Source organism: Ambystoma mexicanum, chromosome 4q (assembly GCF_040938575.1).
Source record: "Ambystoma mexicanum isolate Mex_15411 chromosome 4q, UKY_AmexF1_1, whole genome shotgun sequence".
NCBI lineage: Eukaryota > Metazoa > Chordata > Amphibia > Caudata > Ambystomatidae > Ambystoma > Ambystoma mexicanum.
In genome coordinates this window covers 493,709,629-493,732,035 of record NC_090928.1, presented here as the reverse complement: position 1 = coordinate 493,732,035, position 22,407 = coordinate 493,709,629, and the positions used below count along the sequence as shown (strand labels likewise).

Below are 22,407 nucleotides of genomic sequence, written 5' to 3'. Positions count from 1 at the left end.
TGTTACAGACCATACATACATTTTTCAAACCCCTGCTTCCCTTCCTCACACCAGAACTTGGCTTACCAAGCCTATGAAACTCTTGGGTTGAAGCTTATAGACTCCAAATGTATATAAATCATTAGAGAATCATATTTCTGACTAATTATCAATGCCATAATAAGACATACAAAATCTAATGAAATCTGTGCAGGCCTGGATCTCACAGCCAAAATTCTTGTACAGCTAGTTGCAGAGTGCAGTGGGGTGGCCAGAAGTGGCATATTTTGACGAACTGACTAGTGTAATGCAGTCTTTATTGAACCACATCATGTCTAGGACACATGGCTATCCCTTGTTGTGCTATCAGTTTACAGGTCTCAGTGAGAGCTCCTCTGTGAGAAAGACAAAGCAGGCCAACACCAAGGCAGGCAGACTCCTTTTTACTCTGCGTACATCCAGCTCAGAGCTGCTCCAAAACATGCACAGACTTCCTTCAACAAAAGGCTTTAACAGACTGCCAGAGACTCACTGCTAGGTAATTGGGAATAACCTGGTGCACTCCTCCCATCTAGTGGGCAGCTGTGGACAGTGCAATTAGTGTATGCAAAACCTAACACAAGGGACAATCTACCATATAGATTACCATAGAAATTGAACTTGACCCTCCTAATTAGGACTCTACTACGATGGTGGTTAGTGGATTACACAAGGTCTGCAACCACACAAAAGGCGGCAAATAAACCCACAAGAGATATCTGAATAAGTGCTCTGTGGGGTAAATACATTGGAAGCAATGGGTCAGACTCCTTCCCAAAATGAAACATTTTGTTTCCAATTCACATCACTTGACTGTACAGTTAGATCAAAGAATTGCAGAAGAATCTTAAAGGGATGGTCTAGTAAACATTTTTATTTAAAAAATAGATAGGCCACATAAAAAAAAAAAAAATACTAGCATCCTCTGTTTTAAAACTTCCTATGTAAAATTTTGAGCTATTCAAGCTCAAAATTCGAAAAAGCAAGAACAGGGGCGCAGCCATTTTGTGAAATGGAGGCCCTCCTGTGCTGGCTTTTGCTTTTGCGGCACTAATGAAGGAAAAGCCAGCCAGCTGTAGTAAACAAAGTCTACCGCTGGGTGGCTTTCCCTTCATTAGTGCCGGGACTCGGAGGACGCGGACCGGAGACCAGAGCAGGAAAGCTGCAGCTGAATCTCGGTAAGTGCTATTTATTTTTTTTTTACAAAAAATAAGCACTAGCTGCGTTTTTTTTTCTATGTTTTCCGAGCTGGAGGAGCCCGGAAAACTTAGAAATAAAACCGCAGCTTTAAAAACGTTGTATTTATGTTTGCGGTCGCTTTTGAAGTGACCGCAAACATAAATACAACGTTATTGTGTTGGAAAACGCTGCGGTTTTTCTTTCCAAGTTTCTCAGGCTCCTCCGGCTCGGAGGAGCCTGAGAAACTTGGAAAGAAAAACCGCAGCGTTTTCCAACACAACCGCGTGTGTTTCTGCCTGCTGTGGCCATCACTTTGGGTCTCCGGTGCTCCCAAGGGAGCACCGGAGACCCAAAGTGAAAGCCACAGCAGGCAGAAACACACGCGTTATGTTTACATGCTGCGTAGTGTTTCTACCTGCAGCTGATTTCCCATTTGGGGCTCTCGGGCTCCCCGTGGGGAGCCCGAGAGACCCAAATGGGAAATGCTAAATGCTGCGTTGTCTGCCTAAATCTGCTTTCCCATTTGGGGCTCTCTGGCTCCCCGTGGGGAGCCTGAGAGCCCCAAATGGAAAACCAGATTCAGGCAGACAACGCAGTTGTTTTCCGCAATGCCGCGTTGTGTCTGCCTGAATCTGCTTTTCCATTTGGGGCTCTCGGGCTCCCCACGGGGAGCAAGAGAGCCCCAAATGGGAAAGCAGATTTAGGCAGACAACGCGGTTGTGTTGGAAAACGCTGTGGTTTTTCTTTCCAAGTTTCTCAGGCTCCTCCGGGCCGGAGGAGCCTGAGAAACTTGGAAAGAAAAACCGCAGCGTTTTCCAACACAATAACGTTGTATTTATGTTTGCGGTCGCTTCAAAAGCGACCGCAAACATAAATACAACGTTTTTAAACTGCGGTTTTATTTCTAAGTTTTCTGTCTCCTCCAGCCCGGAAAACTTAGAAAAAAAAACGCAGCTAGTGCTTATTTTTTGTAAAAAAAATAAATAGCACTTACCGAGATTCAGCTGCAGCTTTCCTGCTCTGGTCTCCGGTCCGCGACCTTCGAGTCCCGGCACTAATGAAGGGAAAGCCACCCATCGGTAGACTTTGTTTACTACAGCTGGCTGGCTTTTCCTTCATTAGTGCCGCAAAAGCCAGCACAGGAGGGCCTCCATTTCACAAAATGGCTGCACCCCTGTGCTTGCTTTTTCGAATTTTGAGCTTGAATAGCTCAAAATTTTACATAGGAAGTTTTAAAACGGAGGATGCTAGTATTTTTTTTTATGTGGCCTATCTATTTTTTAAATAAAAATTTTTACTAGACCATCCCTTTAACCAAGCGAGAACCGTGATATACAAAATATTCTTGCAAGGCTCACAGAAACATTCCACTGGATAACAAGCGAATCATATTCTTACCAATCTGACTTTGAGGTGCTCCGGCGACCACCAAGTTTAATGTGCTGGAAGTCATTTCTTTTCTAGTAGGATTCACAATAAATTCTCCATCGATCAAGCCCATCCGAACAGCACCTGCAACAAGAACACAACTATAACAATTTGCACAACTTTGAATGAATTACACCAAGCAATTCACTAAATACTGTTACAACAATCTTGCAAATGAGCTTTGTGGACCTTATCATAAGAATACATATTTAAGGCCAGGGATGGGAAAAACTAGCTTGAAGCCAGTTGCTTTCAGCTAATGCATATCAAAATAGTTTAAAAAGGAACACATTACTTACCTGTAACACCTGTTATCCAGCATGGGTCTGGCACGGATTCACATGAACATGTATATTCTCTGTCAGGCTGGGAATCCTCAGTAAAAGAAAAAAGCAGTTTCACATTAGCCCGAAAACTGCATTTTACTCTATAATCAATCACTGTCCTTTGGGTCATACTGCCTCATCCAATGACTGCTGTCTCCCTAAGCTCCACCACTAGTGGCCATCTTCAGATTTGGTAGAGCACATAAATTTGCAATATGAACCAAGAACCGCCAGAGAGGGGAAGGAGAGAGGGTTTGCACGACCCATGCTGGAGAACAGGAGTTACAGGTAAGTGACTTGTTCTTTCTCCAGCATGGAGTATGGCATTGATTCACATGCTCATGAATACGATTACACAGCAGAATAAATGCAACCATGGGAGGTGGCAAGGCTCAACAGACGCAATACAATTACCCCCAGAACAAAATCACCTCAAGCAAACAGGTTGCGTAGCACCACTTGGCCGACCCGGGACTCCTCCCTGGAATCCCTGTTAATGCACTAGAATCTCGTGAAGGTTTGCATAGACCTCCATGTAGCAGCCATGCAGGTGTTGAGCAGGGGCACACCAGAGAGAAACAACGTCGTTGCTGCAATGGCTCTGGTGGAGTGGGCACTCACCCGGCCTGAAAGAGGTCTGTTGGACGATGACCGTACATGATGCAGCCAGAGTGCCACCTGGATATGGAAGCCTTCGCCAGGGCCTTCGCATGATTCACAGGACCTAAGTTGACAAAAAGTTGAGAATCCTTCTGAAAATCCTTTGTGCATGCATCATAAAACTTCAAGGCATGAGCAACGTCCAGCGAATGCAATACCCTCTAAGCGGACCACAAAGGATTTGGGAAGAAGACTGGCAGAACCAAAGGATCGTTGAGATGCAATTCAGAGGGAACCTTCGGCATAAAGGTGGGGAGAGTATGTAGCACCACCCTTGCAGCATGGAAATACAAATGTTGCTTGCAGGAGAGTCCCTGAATCTCCCCGACCTGCCTGGCCAGGGTGATGGCCATTAAGAACGCAGTCTTCGATGAGAGGAACTTCAGAGTGGCCTGATTCAATGGATCGAAAAGAGGCCCCATCAGCTTAGTCAGAACAACATTGAGCTCCCAAGTCGAAGCAGGAGTCTTCACTGGTGGGAAATCCCTGAATAGGCCCTTGAGGAATTTGTTGAAGAGCCTCTGTGACCCCAGCAAGGGCTTGCCCGGCATCCCTGTGTTAGGGAGAATTCTCTGTTTAGGCTGAATTACCTAACCTAGTGAGTCCCCCCAGCAGCTTTGCTGGATTTTTGGGGTTTATTTTTTTCTCCTGCCAAGAGTGAGACTCTTTTACCCTCACTCTTGGACATGATTTGAGTGTGTTTCTTTGACTCTAGATGTGCTTAATGGGCTATGGGGTCTTTTACTCCATAGGGCTTCATGTGTTTTTGTGATGTGTGTTATACAGCACCCTCAGTGCCGTAACACAAGGGTGTCATAGTGACCCTCCAGTATAGACTCCATACCCTGGGACTGACTACTGTCTCCCAGGGCATGTAAAGTCACAATTGACTTTACTAGTCTCAAATTCTGAACAGAACCAGTACAAACCATCATATTGTGGACGTACTGGCCGGGGCAATTCGATTGCCCCGGGGTCTGTTAGTCGAGGGGGCACGTCTCCGTCCCCCCTGATCGAGTTTTGGTTGGTGGCAGTGGATACTACTTTTTATATTCGACCGCAAATATATCCCTATGGGATTTCCCATAGTTCGAGGCTACCAACTTTAATTATTTAATTCCTATAGCCTCGAACATACCGCCGGTTTATTTATTTAATATTAATTCTCCGGTTGGTATTTTTTGCCAGAACTCGGTTCTAAAATGGCGTTTGTGTTCGCTTCTGTGACTCCAACCCAAGTTGAGCCCTTTGTTCCACTTTTTGGCGGGCTTCTCCACAGAAGCCCTCCAAAGTGGTGCGACTCTGTCTGGGGTACTTAGGAGGGGTGGAGGGGGATTTAGGCACCCTGGGACTGAGTTGCCTAGGCAACTCAAGTCGCACTCCGTCCCGATTGGCCCAAGTGGTTTGAGTGGCAGCTAGGCTGAGTGAATAGGGTTTTTTTTTGCATAAAAGCAGGGCTTTGGGGACTGGAACTTCAGAAGTCGCCACAGGACCTAAGAATCCGATGAGGGAGAAGCTGAGTCGACCTGCTACGACGACACCACCGGTGGAGCCCTGCTGAACCGTCTCACCACTTTTCCCAACGACAGAGGAGATCTCCAGTCCGGAGAGTCTTCTTCCTTCGACTGGTGGGGATAACCAGTCTGCTTCCTTTTTCGCTTCCTGGAACAACTCGTGGCCGCCTTGCCTGTGGCAAGCACCCCGGCAACCGGGATACCACGTTTTACCACTACCGCGAATCAAAGTGTAGTACCTTTAACCGGAAAACTCTGCGGCTGGTTTCTTCCCTGGCAGTGCAACGACCTTCATCTTTCCTCCACGTCGAGATCTTCTCTTGCTCTGTACGACGCAGCAACTTGCACCCGCTGCCAGGAACAACTGCCCCCGCTGGAGGATCCTTTCCACCTAAGGTACCGTGTTTCGCCTGGCTTCCCTTGCAACCGACTGTACGGGGTAGATTTAGCCCCCGGCCTTCGAACCTGGGTTAGCCTGGGACACCCTGGCTAAACTTTTCTGAGCCTAACTAAAACCTCTCTAAACTCCCTGCAAGACTTTTTAAGCCTGTTGTCATTGTGTGATCTTGGGTACATTTGTGCTCTGCTCTCTCCAAGAGTGGGCCCGGCCTATGGACTTTGGCTCACAAGTAACTTTTGACTTTCCTGCCTTGCTTAAGAGTTCCTAAGTATTAGTGTGGTGTATTTTCCTACATTCTGCCTTTTTCCCCTCCCTTTTTCGTTAACTTATTGGAGTGCCATCTATAGTTAAGCGCTCACCTCTATCTGGAAATAAGTGGTGTTAACTAAGACTTGTCTGATAAGGAATAAGGGATGTATATATAATAATAGTAACTGTGTTTAGAGTGATTTACAATCTTAATGTTGGAGTGTTTCAATAAGTGTGTTTTTAAATAAATAATTATATACCTTGATACCAAAGCTCTGGTCAGTGTTTGCTTGTGCTATTGTATCTGAGTGCCTATTGTGTATACTTTACATACTGCCTAACTCTTCTTGAGGGAAGTCTGACTGCTCAGCCACAGCTACCAGGTAAATCTGGGTGGTACAGACTGCTACCAAGTGGGTTTACTGCCAACACCTGTAGTCCTAAATCTTTTGCAGTGGTCCCCAAGGGAACTGCACAGGTTTCTGCCTAACACCCTGTATACCTGAATATGGCCGCCAGATGCACCTTGGTAGAGGCGAGAGCCAGTCCAGCATTGGCCAGCGGAAGCAGGTATGGAAGGAGCTGTGATCCGCAGAGGCATATTCTTCTGAGTCCTGAATCGTACCATGAATCGCTCCCATTTCTGGCCGTAGCAAGACAGCGTAGATGAAGCTCTGGCCTTAGCCTGGAATTTCCTGCATTCCAGCAGCAGAGCGTAGTGTCCAAACTCTAGGACTGCAGGAGCCAGGACGTTAAACTCAGTGACGCTGGGTCATGATGCAGTATCGATGCGCCCTCTCTGGTGAGAAGTTCAGGAAGCAGAGACAGCCTGATAGACAGTGCTATTGACAGAGGGAGCAGGTCTGGGCACCAGATCTGCAGTGGCGCGATGAGACTCGCGATACAGTGGAGCGATGAGACTCATCCTGCAATGAGTACGTCGGAGTGTGTTGATCACACGTAGCAGGAGTGAGATCGGAGGGAAGGTGTACATGGAAAGCCCCTCCCATGGGAACGAGAAGGAATCCCCAGGCTCCCTGGTTGAGGGAACCTGCTGGCGAACCTCTGGCACTTGCAGTTGGCCCCTGTCGCAAAGAGGTTGACCCCACTTGCTGAAGAGATGGGATACCTGTGCCTGCTGAAGCTCCCATTCATGTCAGGACAGCAGCCCCTGTGAGCAAGTCTGTCAGGGTCGGTCTGATGCCTGCCAGGTGAAAAGGGATGAGGAACATGACCTGAAGAATGGCACAGTGCCACAGGGCTTGGGCGCAGACCAGGATGCAGACGCTCAAGCGTCCTTCCTTGCTTCTGGATGTAGAACCTGGTGGTGGCCGCGTCTGCGAAGACTCGCACCACCTTCCCCTTTAACTGAGGTAGGAACGACTTGAGGGCCCTGAAGACTGCCCAGAGTTCCAGGACATTGATGTGGAGGTCCCTCTCTTCTGGGAGTCAGAGTCCCTTGACATGGCACTGTCCGGTGTGGGCCCCCCACTCTTCCAGGGTGGCATCTGAGATGACTGTGGCCTTGAATGGAGGTATCTGGAAAGAAGCCCCTTTCGTGAGATGTGAACGTACCCCCCACCATTGTAGAGCTTGTTTGTACTCCTGCTTGAGAACAACCTTGTCCGTCCAAGTGCCTGTGACCTCTAGCCACCATGCATCCAGGAACTCTTGTAGAGGACTCTTATGGAACCTGCAGAATGGGACGAGGTGAATGCAGGACGACATCATGCCGCCCAACAACTTCTTCATGGCTTGCACTGTTGCGTTTTGCACCGACAGGCACTGCACTTTCCCCAGGATGCCATCACCCTCTACTCCGAGAGGGTTGCCAACATGCGACCATGTTGCGGCGGGCACCGAGAACAGAGCATTCTGTGATGACTCTACGCAGGACTTCGAATAGTTGATGGAGAATCCGAGATCCGTCAGAAGGCGAATGGTCTCATGTGTTGGATTACCAGCGTGTGAGCAGATCAGCCAGTCGTCTAGGGTAGACGTGGATCAGGCGACACGCACACCTTGGTCTCGGCCTAGTATATAGTGCCTAACTGAGGTGCCTTTCTCCTTATTTATGTAGATTCAATTTTGGGATGATACACCACTCATATCACACCCCCTTTTCAAATACCCCGGGTCACGAAAGACCATGAACCAGGCTGGTTGGTCAAATGCAATACTTATATATTTAAAATTCAAAAGAAATCACACACTTTTTAATATGGGGCAGCAATCACCAATGGGGTGATAGTTACAATGAGAATGTGAGTAATGCACTGGATTTGACTTTTTAGTGGAGCATCTACACAGCACAGCAGAATAGGAGCACTTTTGGATTTAAGACAGATCGCACCCAAGTTAGAATTTCCCACTGCAATGTTCCCTCAACCCACAAATCAATTCTGAGTGGATACAAAGAAGCAGCAGGTACTCAGGAATAAGGAACAGAAAACGGAATATGAATCTGACCTTCCCTCCCCAAATAAAAAAAAAAACTGATTTTAAACCCCTTGCAATGTTGTGAAATGACACTCGGAATGGATACATAAATAATGAATGTGTGTGAAAAACCTTGAAGCAAATACAATTCCTTACTAAAGCAACAATGCAGAGATACTAAAATTCACAAAGAATGGATTACCAAAAGCATACAGTTCAGAAATGAGAGGAAAGTTTAACACAGATTGCAGTCAACCCACACATTTAAAAGTTACACTTTTTCAATTCCTGCCTAAAATTACCCAGAAGTTTTTTTTTAAAAAATGGGTGAAATACATACTTTGGGGAATAGGTAGATATCACAGGTACAGAATGGAAGTGAAAGTAAGTCTCTAGCTGGTAAATTGACCGAGTTATGCAAGATGGAAAAAGGTGTGCTTTGAGTAAAATGAAGGGTGAAATTGGAAAGGAAATCAGTTTGAGAGAAGAACAGTTTTACTTTAAACTAGATTTAATGACTAAGAAAAGAGGAACGCCACCCGTGAATTCTCCAAGTTACGCTGCAGTTGTAACCCTTCACGCAGTGTATCCCTTTTCTTTAAGGAAAATTACTTTATTTAATCAGAATATCGCTAATGGCATATGATCTATGCAAGTCAGAAATGAAGAGAAAAGTAGCGCTGATGCTTGGAGATTAATGACTAAATGCACAGAGAATTCTGACAGTTTTACAAGTTAGTCGGGTAAGGATGGGATGACTTCGAGAGTAGGATAAGGACAAATACAAGATAGGCTATGGGTTTAGATGGGGTAGGTGATACTTGGTCCAAAATCCCAAACTAAAAGTGGACTGTCAAGGGTTCTGGTCACTACACAGGACGCTTGGCAAACAGCTGGGCAGTTCTTGTCAACGGATGGCACTGGACTGGATTTCTGGTCACTGGATACTAAAGGTCAAGTGGATGGCAGGATTGCAGGATGCATGCAGCTAGTGGTATCAGGCTGCTTCCCAAAAACACCACACCTTTCCCCTTTGGTTATTTGGGAATTTTAGTGGGATTTCAAAATGTAGGCCTTGCTGGAGCAGGATCAACAATGCTTGTGTTTTGCAGTGGGCCCTGGAGTAGGTTCAGCAATGCTTGGCCTTGTAGTTGGAGTCTGGATCTGGAGGATGACTGGAACAAGAATGCAGCGCAGGAAATCAGGATGAGTGTTTGTTTAGAGAGTCTAGTCAGGGACCCTTATTTATACTGCATAATGACATCAAAGTATAGGCTGGGCAGGGTTAACTAAGCACGCCTCTAAACTACTTAGATTGGACAGGGGTGCTAGTCCCTGTCTCGCTCTGAACTGGTTGGATTTCCAAGGGAAGTATGTCAGATTTATGATGGGGGTTTTACAATGTCCAAAAACTCCCACAATTACTTTACTTAAAATCCGATTTTGCCACAAACATACATTTGTACAATTGTCCAATCCTCCAGTCTGTTGGACCTTGTTTCACCCTTCCGATACATTTTGTTAATTTTGAGCATGAAAGATTCGGCCTAAAATTCCATAACGTTCTACACAGATGCAAATTATCCCAAGGGATGTACGTACAAAAATGTATGTTTGCAACATTGATACTTTTCTATTTATCCTCAATGCTTTGCCCTTTCTGTCCCCACGGTGTCAATTCTACCAAGTCTTAAAACAAAGCGCAAAAAAAAAAAAAAAAAAAATCACTTTTAGCAAGTCTTGCTGCAGACATAAAAGTCTTTAAAGTTTATTCATTAAATAGTCTTTGGGAAACAAATGGCATCCTTTGTCCCTCGGGTCATTTTTTTCTTTTCTTTCCTTCAACTGCTGCCAACTGCCATTACCATCAGAGCATGGTGGGGATTTCTCCCTTCATTGAAGTTTTATTGCCCCTTCACACTTCAGACTTCAGACTTCCTTCCCTGGGAGCTTCATTGTAAGGGTCCCAGCAGAGACAAAAGTCTGTTCAACCACGTAATTATCAGGAGGTTGTTAATTTCTGCTGAGAGAGAGCCCTCCTTTTGGCGCCAGCCCTCCAAGCACAAAACCTGTTTTCCAACTTGCAACTCCAGCCACCATAGTTTTAACCTTTATTTTCTGATCTTGGATCCAGAAATAAAGCACGCATGTTGCATAAAATAACCTATGTTATAGAGTGTCACCAGCAACAAACCCCTTCATATTGCTAAAGACTGGCAGGCTTTCATTCATCAGTGTACCGTTTCAACATACATGCATTTGTTTTTCTTTAGTTTACAAAGGGGCATTTTTTTTTTCTTTACACGTGTTGCAGCTGGCCTTCCTTCTTAAATTCTACTTTTCATCTCCAGCAGATTCACACACTGTCTTGCAGCTATAGTTATTCTCTTGAATGCTGGAGTTGGTCTGAAGCGATGGATACATTGAAACAGACCTGGCTCAGCTAGAGTCTCTCTGAACAGCTGAGATTTGGATACTTTTGTAAAGAAAATGAACATGTTTCCCGTTTAAGTAAAAGTAAAGTTCCTGTTTATTTTTTTTAATTTGTTTTTTTTATAGTTGGTTTGACAGGGCTAGTCAATTCAGAATCATGCCTGGCTTTGCTGAGGCACAGTGAGACACAGGGCTTGGTAGGGCTTAATGATTAATCATCGTGGCTTTAAGGAACAGAGGGAATTCGCGTCAGAGCAGCATTTTTTTTTAAAGGTGAAACAGTTTCTTTTCAATGGAGATTTTGGTTTTTGCAGCAATGCAACGCTGCTTTTTACACTTTCTTCCTTTTGTTTATGTCGGAACCCACTGGCAATCTCCTTCAATGTGCCCCCTGGTTCCATCCTGCCTGATGTGTGCTTAGCAGGACGGTGCAGCCATTTTTGTTGTTGTTGCAAAATGCAGTTTTGAGCCATGGTGCTCACAGGAGCCAGCACAGCCATTTGGCTGTTTCTGCGCAAAAGCAGCTTAGTGATGCGGGGAATACTGTTGAGTGGGTCAATACATCCCACAGTGTAAAGCATATATGATGAAGAGAAATGCAAAACGTACACAGTAAAGAGAGAACAATGTGTTAGGCGTGCAGGAGAAGCACGAGAAAGTAAAAGGAAAGTGCAAGAGTGCACAGTGAAAAAAAAGGAACAGAAAAGGGAAGATGCAAGTGTGCACAGGCAAGAAGTCAAAGAAAACAAGAGGTGCAAGAAGCACCTGAAGGTGAAAGTAAGAAATAAAGAGGGGCTGCAGATCAGAGTGGTCACGCCTAGGAGGAACAAAGAACCAGGCAGTTTCAAAAGTCCGATTGCACCCCACAAGTGAAGTGTTTATGAAAGAACTCAATTAAAAATTAAAGGTGCATCTAGTGTTTGAAACTGAAACTGGCCTGAGCCTGGCAAAGGCAACCCTAAAAGGCCTAACAAAGAAAGCAAAGTGCATTTTGACAAAACTGAATTGGTGTTGGAAGCTGAAAGGGGCCCGAGCTTGGGGAAGGGAACCCTGAGAGGCCCAACCAAGTTGAGACTTGTTTTGTAGTATTGAAAGGATTGAAGCTTAGGAAAGGGAAGCCAGAGAAGCTTCAAAAGGAACTGTGTTATATTTCTTTTATGGTGTTTGGAACTTGAACAAGTTGAAGCTTGGGGAAGAGAAACCCAATGAACGCAAAGACACTGAAGGTATTTGAAACCACTGTAAGGGCTCTGTGGAGAAGGTCTTACGAACAGCCATTTTTGATTGAACTCATTTGTGTGATACTGACCAAACTACACCTGGTGAGAAGACCACCTGAAACCAACTTTGGTTTACAATTCTCTGTTGAAACTCTATTTTCCTTTTTAAAGACTTCTAATCACATTTTTTGTAAAGAGCGAGGGCAGGCACAGCTTTAGACACAGACTGACTTATTTTGGACTAGAAGACATCAACGGCCTTTAGGATCAGTTAAGGGAACCACCCCTTTAGAGTTAGGGCCAGTCAGGCATTACACCAACCCAGGAACCCTAGTAAATAATTGTTTTGAACTAAACACCTTTGAGACTGTCTCTCGTGATACCATGCCCATGTCACACATGCCACAGGAGGAATGCGTGAACACCTGTGTTGGAAATCCAAGGTGTGCCCTTGATGTAGAACATCCAGTACCCATTTGTTCCTAATGATGGTCTTCCACTTGTTGACAAAGTTCGCCAGTCGGCCGCCCAATGGAGTACGAAAGTGGGGGACTGGATCTGCAATCTGTTCAGGCCTGCTTGAGCATCTGCATCCTGGCCTGCGAGCGATTACGGTAACCTCCACTGCCAAATGCTTGCAAGCACCTTGTGTAGGCCTCCTGGGTGGTAGAGCGGGAGGGCTGGTGATGGGGTGCAGAGTATCCCTTTAAGTAGGGAAGAGATTATTTTCTTTGCCTCAGTGTCCCCAGGGAATGCAGTCTCTGTATCAGCCTTAATTGATTGGAGCTACCTTTCCGAACAAATAGTTCCTGACCAAAGTAATGTCCACCACTTTGGACTGCACATCTGCTGCCTTCAGCCAAAATTGGCGCCAAAGGTTCACACCATTGCTCATCTGGCAGAGACCAGAGTCTGCAATATCCAGAGCCACCGTGATGGCAGGGTCCAAGGCCACCTCAACCTCTCAGAATAGCCTTCTTGTCCTCCGGCAGGAAACTCCAGGATCATCCCGAGTTTGGACCAAAATTCCTAATCATACCTGGTAAGGATGGCCAGGGTGTGCGCGGCTTTGATGCTGGAAGCCACGGTGTAAATGATTAGCTTCCCTACCGCATTCAGCTTCTTTCCTTCCTGGAGGCAGCAGACACCCCAGAGTCTGAAGAAGGCTGCGATTTCAGGCACCTGGTGCAGAGTTTGGCACACTGTATTTCTTCTCCAGTCTATCCCTTTTGGGAGGGGCGGTATTCAGCGTCTTCAACAGTTCCAACCCTTCCTCCCAAACATCTTCCAGCAGCGGAATCGACATGACCGTCTTCCATGAAGACTCCTCTCGCTGAAAAAGGAACCCTTCCTTTTCATGTGGGACCAAATTGAACAGAGCGGAGGACCTTGACAGCATGCTAAGGAAGGAACCCACCTCATCAGGGGGCAAAGCCCTGTCAGGCTCATCTGTGCCCAGAGGTTCATCATCTGCCGGTACATAATCATCATACTCATCTGTAGTAGTCGATGCAGTGTCTGTGCCTGCGTCGGTATGTGTAGGCACCTCCCTCACCAGGGTAAACAGTCTCCGGGGTGGTGCTGTTGTCGCCAGACGGCATCTTTGCTCAGAGGGGCTAGGTTGCTGCCTCAGCTTTATCATGTTCAGCTCGCCCTAGGAGGTCTCCTCAATGGAGGTCTGGGGGGGGGGCTACCTGACTGGCCCAGGTAGTGGGGCAGCTGGCAGCCTCTGCTAAATCTCCAACACCAAATATGGATGGTTGTTAAGCGTCAGCTGAGGTGTGAGTGGGATCGCAAGTACCGGCTCTGGGCTAAAATTTGTCCCAAAAGGTATATCCGACTCCCCCCCCTAGGGCGATACCTCCTGAGATAAGGGACCAAGACCTCCCTCATGATCCGAATAGTACCTTCGGGCAGATGGTCATCGTCTGAGCTGGTGTATATTCATGGGGATCTCCTCAAGAAACCCATGCAGGCCTGCGTGGGACAAATTCCCATCTCTGGGGAGAAAATCCTTAGGGTGCAGTAGCTCCCTCAATCTTCCTGAATCCTCACGGAAGGAGGCAATTATGGGAGCCTGTTCACGCACAGCGCACAGGCGCATCCTTGGGAGTCTTGGGCACTGCGGTCGGCAAGTGTGGGGTTAAAGACACTTGTGGCTTAGCCGTCTTCCACGTGGATACCGTGGTCATAATGACAACCCACCATTTCCCAAAGTAATGATGGTCATCGACGTCATTGATGGGGCCGTCGGCAGAGTTGTTGTCAACTGGTGTCACGAAACAGATACATTGGAAGACGAAATGGTTGTTGTTGAAGACCAGGACTTGGTAGACTGATCCGTCGTCAGCGGGGTCTTGGGCCTCTCCTTCACACCCTTTGCCTTAGAAGAGTGACGGTGCTTCAAAGGGGTCAGGGACTTCCTCGTGGACAGGACCCACCCCTCTCCCCACCAGGATTACAATGAACAGAGATGGAAACAGGGGGGTGGGGGGGGGACCAGGTCCTTCCTGAACTGGGTCTCACGGCCGCAGCGACCCCAGCAGGATACGTAGTGTGGTGCTTGGCCTTCTTTTCGATCCTCTGGCCAGAGGCATCCTCAAAGGATCTCAACCTCCTTTTGTAGGGAACACGCTTGTGTGGCCCAATGGTTCCTGATGAGGCATGGCTGAGCTGGGAGGCCAAGTCAGGCGCCTTCACCTGCTTGAGCCACGCTGCAGTAACAGTCCTTACTGCTCTTAAATGGAAAACATCCTCATCATGGTCCAGATGTAGACAATATAGGCACTTGAGGTGCCGATCCTCAACGTAGATATTGCATAGTCCACAATTGGTGCAGAGCTTGAAGAGACCCCTGTTCTCTTCAGACATCGTCTAGGTGCGAACTAGGCCCAAGCCTGGGCCTTCGAAAAACTTTGGGAAGATCCACGATGGAAGGTGATCTTCGCTGACAACTATTCCCTGCAGATGGCAGTCGAGCGAATGGTTGAAGACGGAACGTCAGTCAAAAAAAATATGTCCATTTACTACCTGCGAAGTGGGGCGAAAATAGGCGGGGGGGTTGATTACTTCGCAGTTGGACGCTTTTGCAGCTATGACATTGGCCATAGAAACCATTGTTCATTGTCCCCAAATACAGGAGTTAAATGTACGGAGTAGGACACAGCTCGGTTGCAGCGGTGCACCCCGCTAGGTTAGAGGACTTGAAGTCTGCTCCAAGAGATAAACACCCGGAATCGAAATCAATTGCCCCTTCTTTCACTGCAAATCAGTGGCTGATTTGCAACAATCAAGTTCATCCGGTTTCAGGAGGGACACAAGTGTTCTGATTAATACTCCACCTTCCCAACCTCATTTGGTCTCAGATTGTGAATTAATTGCAGTCTTGGAGGAATCGGGGAGGGAAAACCTCTATCTAAATACCCCACCAATTTTTTCGGCAGCTATTGAAACTGATTCCGACTCATCCATTACATCTTGCTCCTTCACTCCAGTGCCAGCACAAAACAAAAGTTTATTCACAATGATCAAATTGATCAGACTGTATCGGGTGCTCAAGAACCACTAGTATAGGACCTGAATCAAGGGTGGAGTGTCTTACTGGCCTTATTTGAGAGCCTGCAGCACAACACGAAATGTCATTCTGTGGGGGCGCTGTTGAGCGGCTGAAGAAGATGGCCGCATAGTTGTGGCGCTTCATCGCATATAAATATTTGAAAGTGCCTCAGAAACACTGTAAAGCTGCTTCTGAGGGGGTCGTTGCTCCAATTACCAGTGGCCAGGAGCGTCCATGGACTGGAGAGCACAAGGTGGCTGGCGGCTGATCGCTGGAGGGCCTAGGGCACGGGTGAGAGGTTGTCCGGCCTGCCTGGAATCTGCCATCGCCGGGCTAGGTCTGGGGGTGCCTGGACGTGCCGCGGTCTCAGGAGGACCCAATATGAATGAAGCTGGGGCTAACGGCTGAGGTGTACCTGTCTTCCAGCGTGCTGGTGCTGCTGGACGAACATGCTTGCCGACGCAAACGGTGTTATGCCCTGTGGTGCCTGAAGTGATCACCTAGTCTACCCAGAGATGGAAGGGGGCCATGCTCAGCCCGGGCGCGACAGCCGGGGGCTGGCAGGGCCTCGCTCTGGAGTGTCTAATTGCAGACTAAAATCAATTGCATGAAGTGCACATGAACCCAGAGCTGTGGCGGCGAGTTCATTGGTTTCCTGTCCTGTCTGGGAGAGATGGGAAACAGCTGCAGGTCAACATCCAAATGCCACACACTGATCAGAAGGTGGTGTTCTTGGTGGCCCATGATTCCCTGCAGCGTGTAGTGGCCCCAAGGGACCCGGGTCATACCCCTACATTGTATAACTGGCCGAATACAACTGTCTCTCACCTGCTGAGGGAGGGTTTGCTAGCTGGGCCTGGAAACAGCAAGGCCCATACTCCATCCCGGGGAGCAGGGGAGAGGTGCGCTGGACTGGTCTCCCGTGAAGGGGCTTACACAAACCCCCGGAAATATATAAACGAGGGGGAGTGTGGTACAGCCCGCTGTATTGCAGAGGACCTACATAAGGAAACACCCGACAGTACTGTGCTGCTTTGCCCACGCTGGTGGGGGGTAACCTCAGACTGCATCCTCCGGTCATGGAGCCTGGCCCCGGGTCCACTATGACTAAGAGCTGGTGGAGGGAAAAAGGCAGGCGCAGTTAGGAAAGGTTTCCCTTAGGTGCAATTTTCCCTCCATTTGTGAAACCCCTCAAACATTTTGCTTGGCTCACCTAACCCAACTTTCCAGTGGAGCACAGCCTTCAGCTGCACTCCTCTGGGCTTTCGCTCACTTGTTATGGGGAAACCGACACGTCCTTTGGGTTGTCAGTACTGGGAAGCATGCATTACTTACCGTAAAAGCATTTCTGATGACTATCTGCTTAGATTCACATGCTATGCATATAGTCCGAAATCCAGTGGTAACCGCAGAGTATTGTATCTCGTCTTTCGAGAATCGAAAGGGGACGTCGACATGGGTGTGCCTGTAACACTATCCCCAACGTGACGTGTTGTGTACCCAAAATCATTCACGCGTCAAGGTCCCTCAGATTGTTTTTTTCTGCCGTGAGGGAGCTTTATGACTATCGTGAGCGCGTACAGAAAAGAGAAAAGCAGTAGACATCTATGTTCCTTCCATTCGAGCAGGGAGGAAGGGTGCATGTGAATCTAAGCAGATACAATCATCAGAAATGCTTTTACGGCAAGTGATGCCTGTCTTCAGATGCTTGTTAGTCTGCTTAGAATCACATGCTGTGCATAGACTAGCGAGAGGTACCCGGAGTTGAGGTGGGTTGTGAGAAGGAACAGTAGTGAAAAGATGTCTTAGTCCTGCTTGTCCCACCTGCGAATCAGACCTTGAGTGAGTGTCTAGGCAATAGTGTTTTGTAAAGGTGTGTACAGAACTCCAGGTTGCCGCTTTGCAAATGGACTCTAGGGGAACATTTGCAATTAATGCTATGGAAGCCCCCGTGCCTCGAGTAAAGTGTTCTAGGCTTGAAGGGCAGTTCTCTCTTAGCAAGAGTGTAGCACAGTGTGATGCATTTGACAATGCACCTTGAGATAGTAGATTTGGAGGTTCACTGACACTTCTTATGGAAGCGATGGCTACTCAGCCGGTCAGATAGCACAGCGAGTAGAGTGCTCACTTTGACATCTGTGCAGAGCCCGCTGACGAAGGTTTGAATCCCGGCAGGGCCAAACTCAGTCTTTCATCCTTCCGAGGTCGATAAATGAGCACCACACAACATGGGTAATAATAAGCAGCACTCGGATACCTGAGGGTTCATAGCGCTATATAAATGCTATATTATTATTATTATTATTATTAAGAAGGTGGTCTTGTAGGTAAGATCCTTAAGACTTGCTTTATGCATGGGCTCGAAAGAAGACCCCATAAATCTAGTCAATACCACATTTAGGTCCCATCCGGGAGCCGGGTTAGAAATGGGGGGTGAATTCCTTTTACTCCCTGCATGAAAGCATTAATAAGGACAAGTTACTTACCTGTAACTGTTGTTCTCCAGCATGGGTCTCGCATGGATTCACATGCTCATTAATATTCCCCGTCAGGCTGGCAGCCATCTTCAGATTTGGTAGCACATAAAGTGGAAGTAGGACAAAGAAGAGCCGCAGAAGGTTGGCGGGAGGGTTCGCATGTGAATCCATGCCAGATCCATGCTGGAGAACAACAGTTACAGGTAAGTAACGTGTTCCTTCTCCAGCATGGGGTCTGGCATGGATTCACATGCTCATGAATGCAGGAATACATAGCAGTACACACATGCACAACCACGGGATGTGGCAAGGCTCAACATTAAGCATCTCTTACCTCCTCACCAGGCTCACCTTCAACCAAACAGGTTGCGCAGCACTGCTTGGCCGACTCTGGACTCCTCCCTGGAATCCCGATCGACGCAGTAGAATTTGGTGATGGTGTGCGTCGACCTCCATGTAGCTGTCCTGCAGATGTCCAGCAAGGGCACACCAGACAGGAACGCTGTAGTAGCAGCGGTCGCTCAGGTCGAATGGGCTCTCGGACGGCCGGGCAAAGGTCAGATTGCCAACCGGTGACAGTGCATGATGCAGCCGGAGACCCATTTGGAAATGGAAGCCTTGGAGAGGGCCTTCCCTTGGTTCACAGGGCCAAAGTTCACAAACAGCTGTGATGTCTTCCGGAAACCCTTTGTGCGGTACACGTAAAACTTCAGAGCTCCAGCCACATCCAGCAAGTGCAAAGTCCTCTCAGCCGGCGACGAAGGCGACAGGAAGAAAACAGGCAACACCAAGGGCTTGTTGAGGTGGAAGTTAGACGGAACCTTGGGCATGAAGGAGGGGTGCATCCTCAGCACTACCCTCATCTGGTGGAATGTCAGGTACAGCGGTTTACACAAGAGGGCCTGGATCTCTCCCTCTCGCCGTGCGGAGGTGAAAGCTACAAGAAACGCCGTCTTCCACAACAGGAATTTCAGAGGTGTTGAATGCAAAGGCTCGAATGGTGGACCGATGAGCCTGGTCAGCACCACGTTGAGCTCCCACGCCGGGGCCGGAGCCTTCACCGGCGGGAACGAGCGGAACAGTCCTTTCATGAACTCCTTCACCAGGTGGTGGGACCACAGCGATGACCGCCCCGGAGTTCTGGCGTAGCGGGAGATAGCTGCCAGATGAATTTTGATGGAGGCATGGGCCAGCCACGCCTTGCCCAGCGACAGCAAGTATGGCAGCACTTGAGGGGCCGTAATCCGTAGAGGGTTGATCTTCTGTGCACAGCACCAGACAGAGAACCTCTTCCACTTATGTCCATAGCACTTAAGAGCCGATGACGCCCTGGCATTGGCAAGTACCTCCTTGCAGTCCACCGGGATATTGTAGCCTCCAAACTAGTGCTGCAGGAGCCAGGCCTGCAGGTTCAGCGATCCTGGGTCGTGATGCAGGATCGCACCTCCTTCCCTGGCAAGAAGATCCGCGTCCGTCAGAAGCTTGACTGGAGGGGACGCCGACATGTGCAGAAGGTCCGGGAACCATATCTGCCTCAGCCACGCCGGTGCGATGAGGATCATCCTGCACCGGGACCGTATGGGTTGATTGATGAGTCGCAGTAACAGCAGCAATGGTGGGAATGCATAGAGGAACAGGTCATCCCAGGGGAAGGAGAATGCATCCCCCCCATGCTACCTGGCTGGGGAAACCTGCTGGCGAACCTCTGGCACTTGGTGTTAGTCTCCGTCCTGAACAGATCGATCAGGGGACTGCCCCATTGTCGGAATAGAAGATCTACTTGATGCTGCCGAAGCTCCCACTCATGGCAAGAGCACAGCTTCCTGCAGAGTGAGTCAGTGACGTGTTCTTCATTCCTGCCAGGTGAAAGGGTACCAGGAACTTCCCCTGGGCTACAGCACAGTGCCACAGATCATGCGCTTCCTTGGATAGTGCTCGAGATCTGGTGCCCCCCTGCTTCCAGATGTAGAACATTGTGGTGGTGGTGTCGGTGAAGACCCGTACCACCTTGCCCTTGAGGGATGGAAGGAAGGACCTTAGGGCCCTGAACACAGCCTGTGCCTCCAGGATGTTGATGTGCAGGGACCTCACCTCCGGGAGCCAAAGGCCTCTTTCGTGGAGATCTCCGGTGTGCGCGCCCCCTCCCTCCAGGGTGGCGTCCGTCGTCACAGATTCCTGATGCGCTGGGGTCTGGAAGTCCATGCCCGCCGCGAGATGCGCGCGGGTGCCCCACCACCGGATCGCTTGACAGAAAGTCTCGTTGAGGGAAGATCTTGTCTTCGAAGCTTCCCGCCACTTGTATCCAACGGGCGTTGAGGAATTCCTGCAGTGGCCGCATCCGCAACCTGCACAGACGCACGAGGTAGATGCATGACATCATGCCGAGCAGGGACTTGATGAACCTCACCCTGGCTACTTCCATGGTGAACAGCTGTTGTACCTTGCCCAGGATGGCCTTTATCCTCTCCTCCGACGGTGAAGATAGCCACGCCACCGTGTTGAGCCTGGCCCCTAGGAGTGGGGCGTCTTGCAATGGCTAGACACACCTAGATGGAAATCAGGTATACTATAGGTTATCGGGGAGCAAACCTGACATCTTATTAGAAAACCAAGGAACAAAGAGGCTCCCAAACCTAATAAGGGTTTGGACACACAATTGTCTGGCTGGTTAGGAATTGTCACACTAGAACACGATTCAGAACAGAGAAGCATAGAAGTTAATGGAAAATACAACCTGACTTTATTGCTAAATCTGTTAAAAACATTTTTAATACAAAGCATATAAAGTTAAAAAGCGGGGGGCGTGGCTACATGGCCACGTAGGAGGTGGTGTTTCCCCGAGAGCTCTTGAAGATCTGGCCATTATCCTGGAAACAAAGTGCATTTAAAGCTTGCAGGGAAGCCTCATACGACACGAAAGGACGTATGAATGCACAGGGCATGCAGAGCATGCAAGCTTATGGACGCCCGAGAAACTGGAGGCTGACTGAGCACGTTAGAAGTCTGGGGACCCTTTGTTGCGAGAACCCAAGATGGCGGCTTAAGGACAAAGGAAGGCTGGGGCAGAGAGACGCGAGCGGCGAGCTTTCACCCAGCTGGCAGTACTGGACCGCCATGAGGCGAACAGCGGAGCCGTAGCCCTGCACAGCGCAGCCATGTGTGAGAGCCCCTGTGCGAGCCGCAGATCGGGCCAGAGAAACGAAACCAAGACACGGGGCGCCCACGCCAGAGCTCCCTGTAACGGAAGAAGTGAAAGGGCGAGCCTCAGGAGGGCGCGGGTCGAGCTGTCTGCACAGCGGATTCATGTATATGGGTTCCGAAGCGCTCACGTAAACTGGGAAGGCTGCAGGCTTTGCGCACATAGAAGAGACGAGAGGCGAAGTGGACGGCAGCCGAAATGAAGACGCCGTGCGAAGCGGAGCGAGAGGCGGAATGGATACATTGAACGCTCCAACAAGAGGATAAAGCAACAGGCGGAGAGCGGACCTGTACAGCGCGAGCTGAAGCAGTGAAACAGACGAACACGAGGAGGTAGGCTGATCGCGTATGCAACGAGGCCCATTGACAATATATCGGGAACATCGCTGTGCTGCCTGCACAATAACACGTGAGCGAAACTGGAATGAGCAAACAGTTGCAGGCGCACTGAAAGGGGAGCGAGATACGCTCACAGAGTATGAACACACTGAGATTGCAAGGGAGGGCATCAACATAACAACCTGGGCAGCAGGACTATGTGGTACCGGTTTGGGGAAGTTAAACCCCTGGGAATCCTGATTCGCTCCAGAAACAGACAAATGTGAAGAAGCGGGCTGATCACGGACGCAACGCAGCCCATTGTCAGTAGCTTGGGAGCCTGCCATACTGCCTGCACAACAATACGCGGGCGAATTATAATTGAACAAACAGCTGTAGGCGCATTGACAAAGGAGAGGGATACGCTCATAAGGTATAAACACACAAGGATTGCATCGCAGAACACTAGAAGCTGGGCAGCAGGACCACATAGCGCTTGTATGACGAAGCTAACCCTTTGAGGATCCTGATCCACTCCGGGGACGGACAAATGTGAGGAGGCAGGCTGGGCATGGACGCAACGCAGAAGCGGATCACAATACTTGGCATGCAAATAGCCACAGAAAGGAGCCAGAGCAACGGGCCGCCGCGGAGACACGAGTGAGCTGGGCCCTGATATTTTGGGAGACTTGGCACACCTAAAAAGAGAACTGTATGTGGTGGGACCACTTGCCCCTGAGGCATTAAGATGTCCAACAAGCCCCTTAGACAAAAAGGCAAACAGCCCACACTGGACGATTTTGCTAAAACACCACCAGGTGCAGAAGGGGCCAGGAAGAAAGACAAGACCCCCCCCAAAGAGGGCCCAAATGCAATGGGCAATAAGGAGGTCCTGGCGGCGATAGCAGACCTAAAAGTGGCCTGGGAGACTAAACTGGGCCTGGCAATAAATGAACTGAAAGCTGCACTGGAGTTGAAAGTCAGAGAAGGGA

At 48.7% G+C, this 22,407-nt stretch overlaps 1 protein-coding gene across 1 annotated transcript in view; it reads right to left on the bottom strand.

The window, feature by feature from the left end:
* The window catches only part of PNPT1 (polyribonucleotide nucleotidyltransferase 1), a 1,336,943-nt gene that overhangs the window by 885,952 nt on the left and 428,584 nt on the right, over nucleotides 1–22,407 (bottom strand). The window contains exon 8 of the mRNA XM_069608057.1: nucleotides 2,596–2,709. Within this exon, the coding sequence (XP_069464158.1) occupies nucleotides 2,596–2,709 (114 nt within the window). The remainder of the gene's footprint in view (nucleotides 1–2,595; nucleotides 2,710–22,407) is intronic.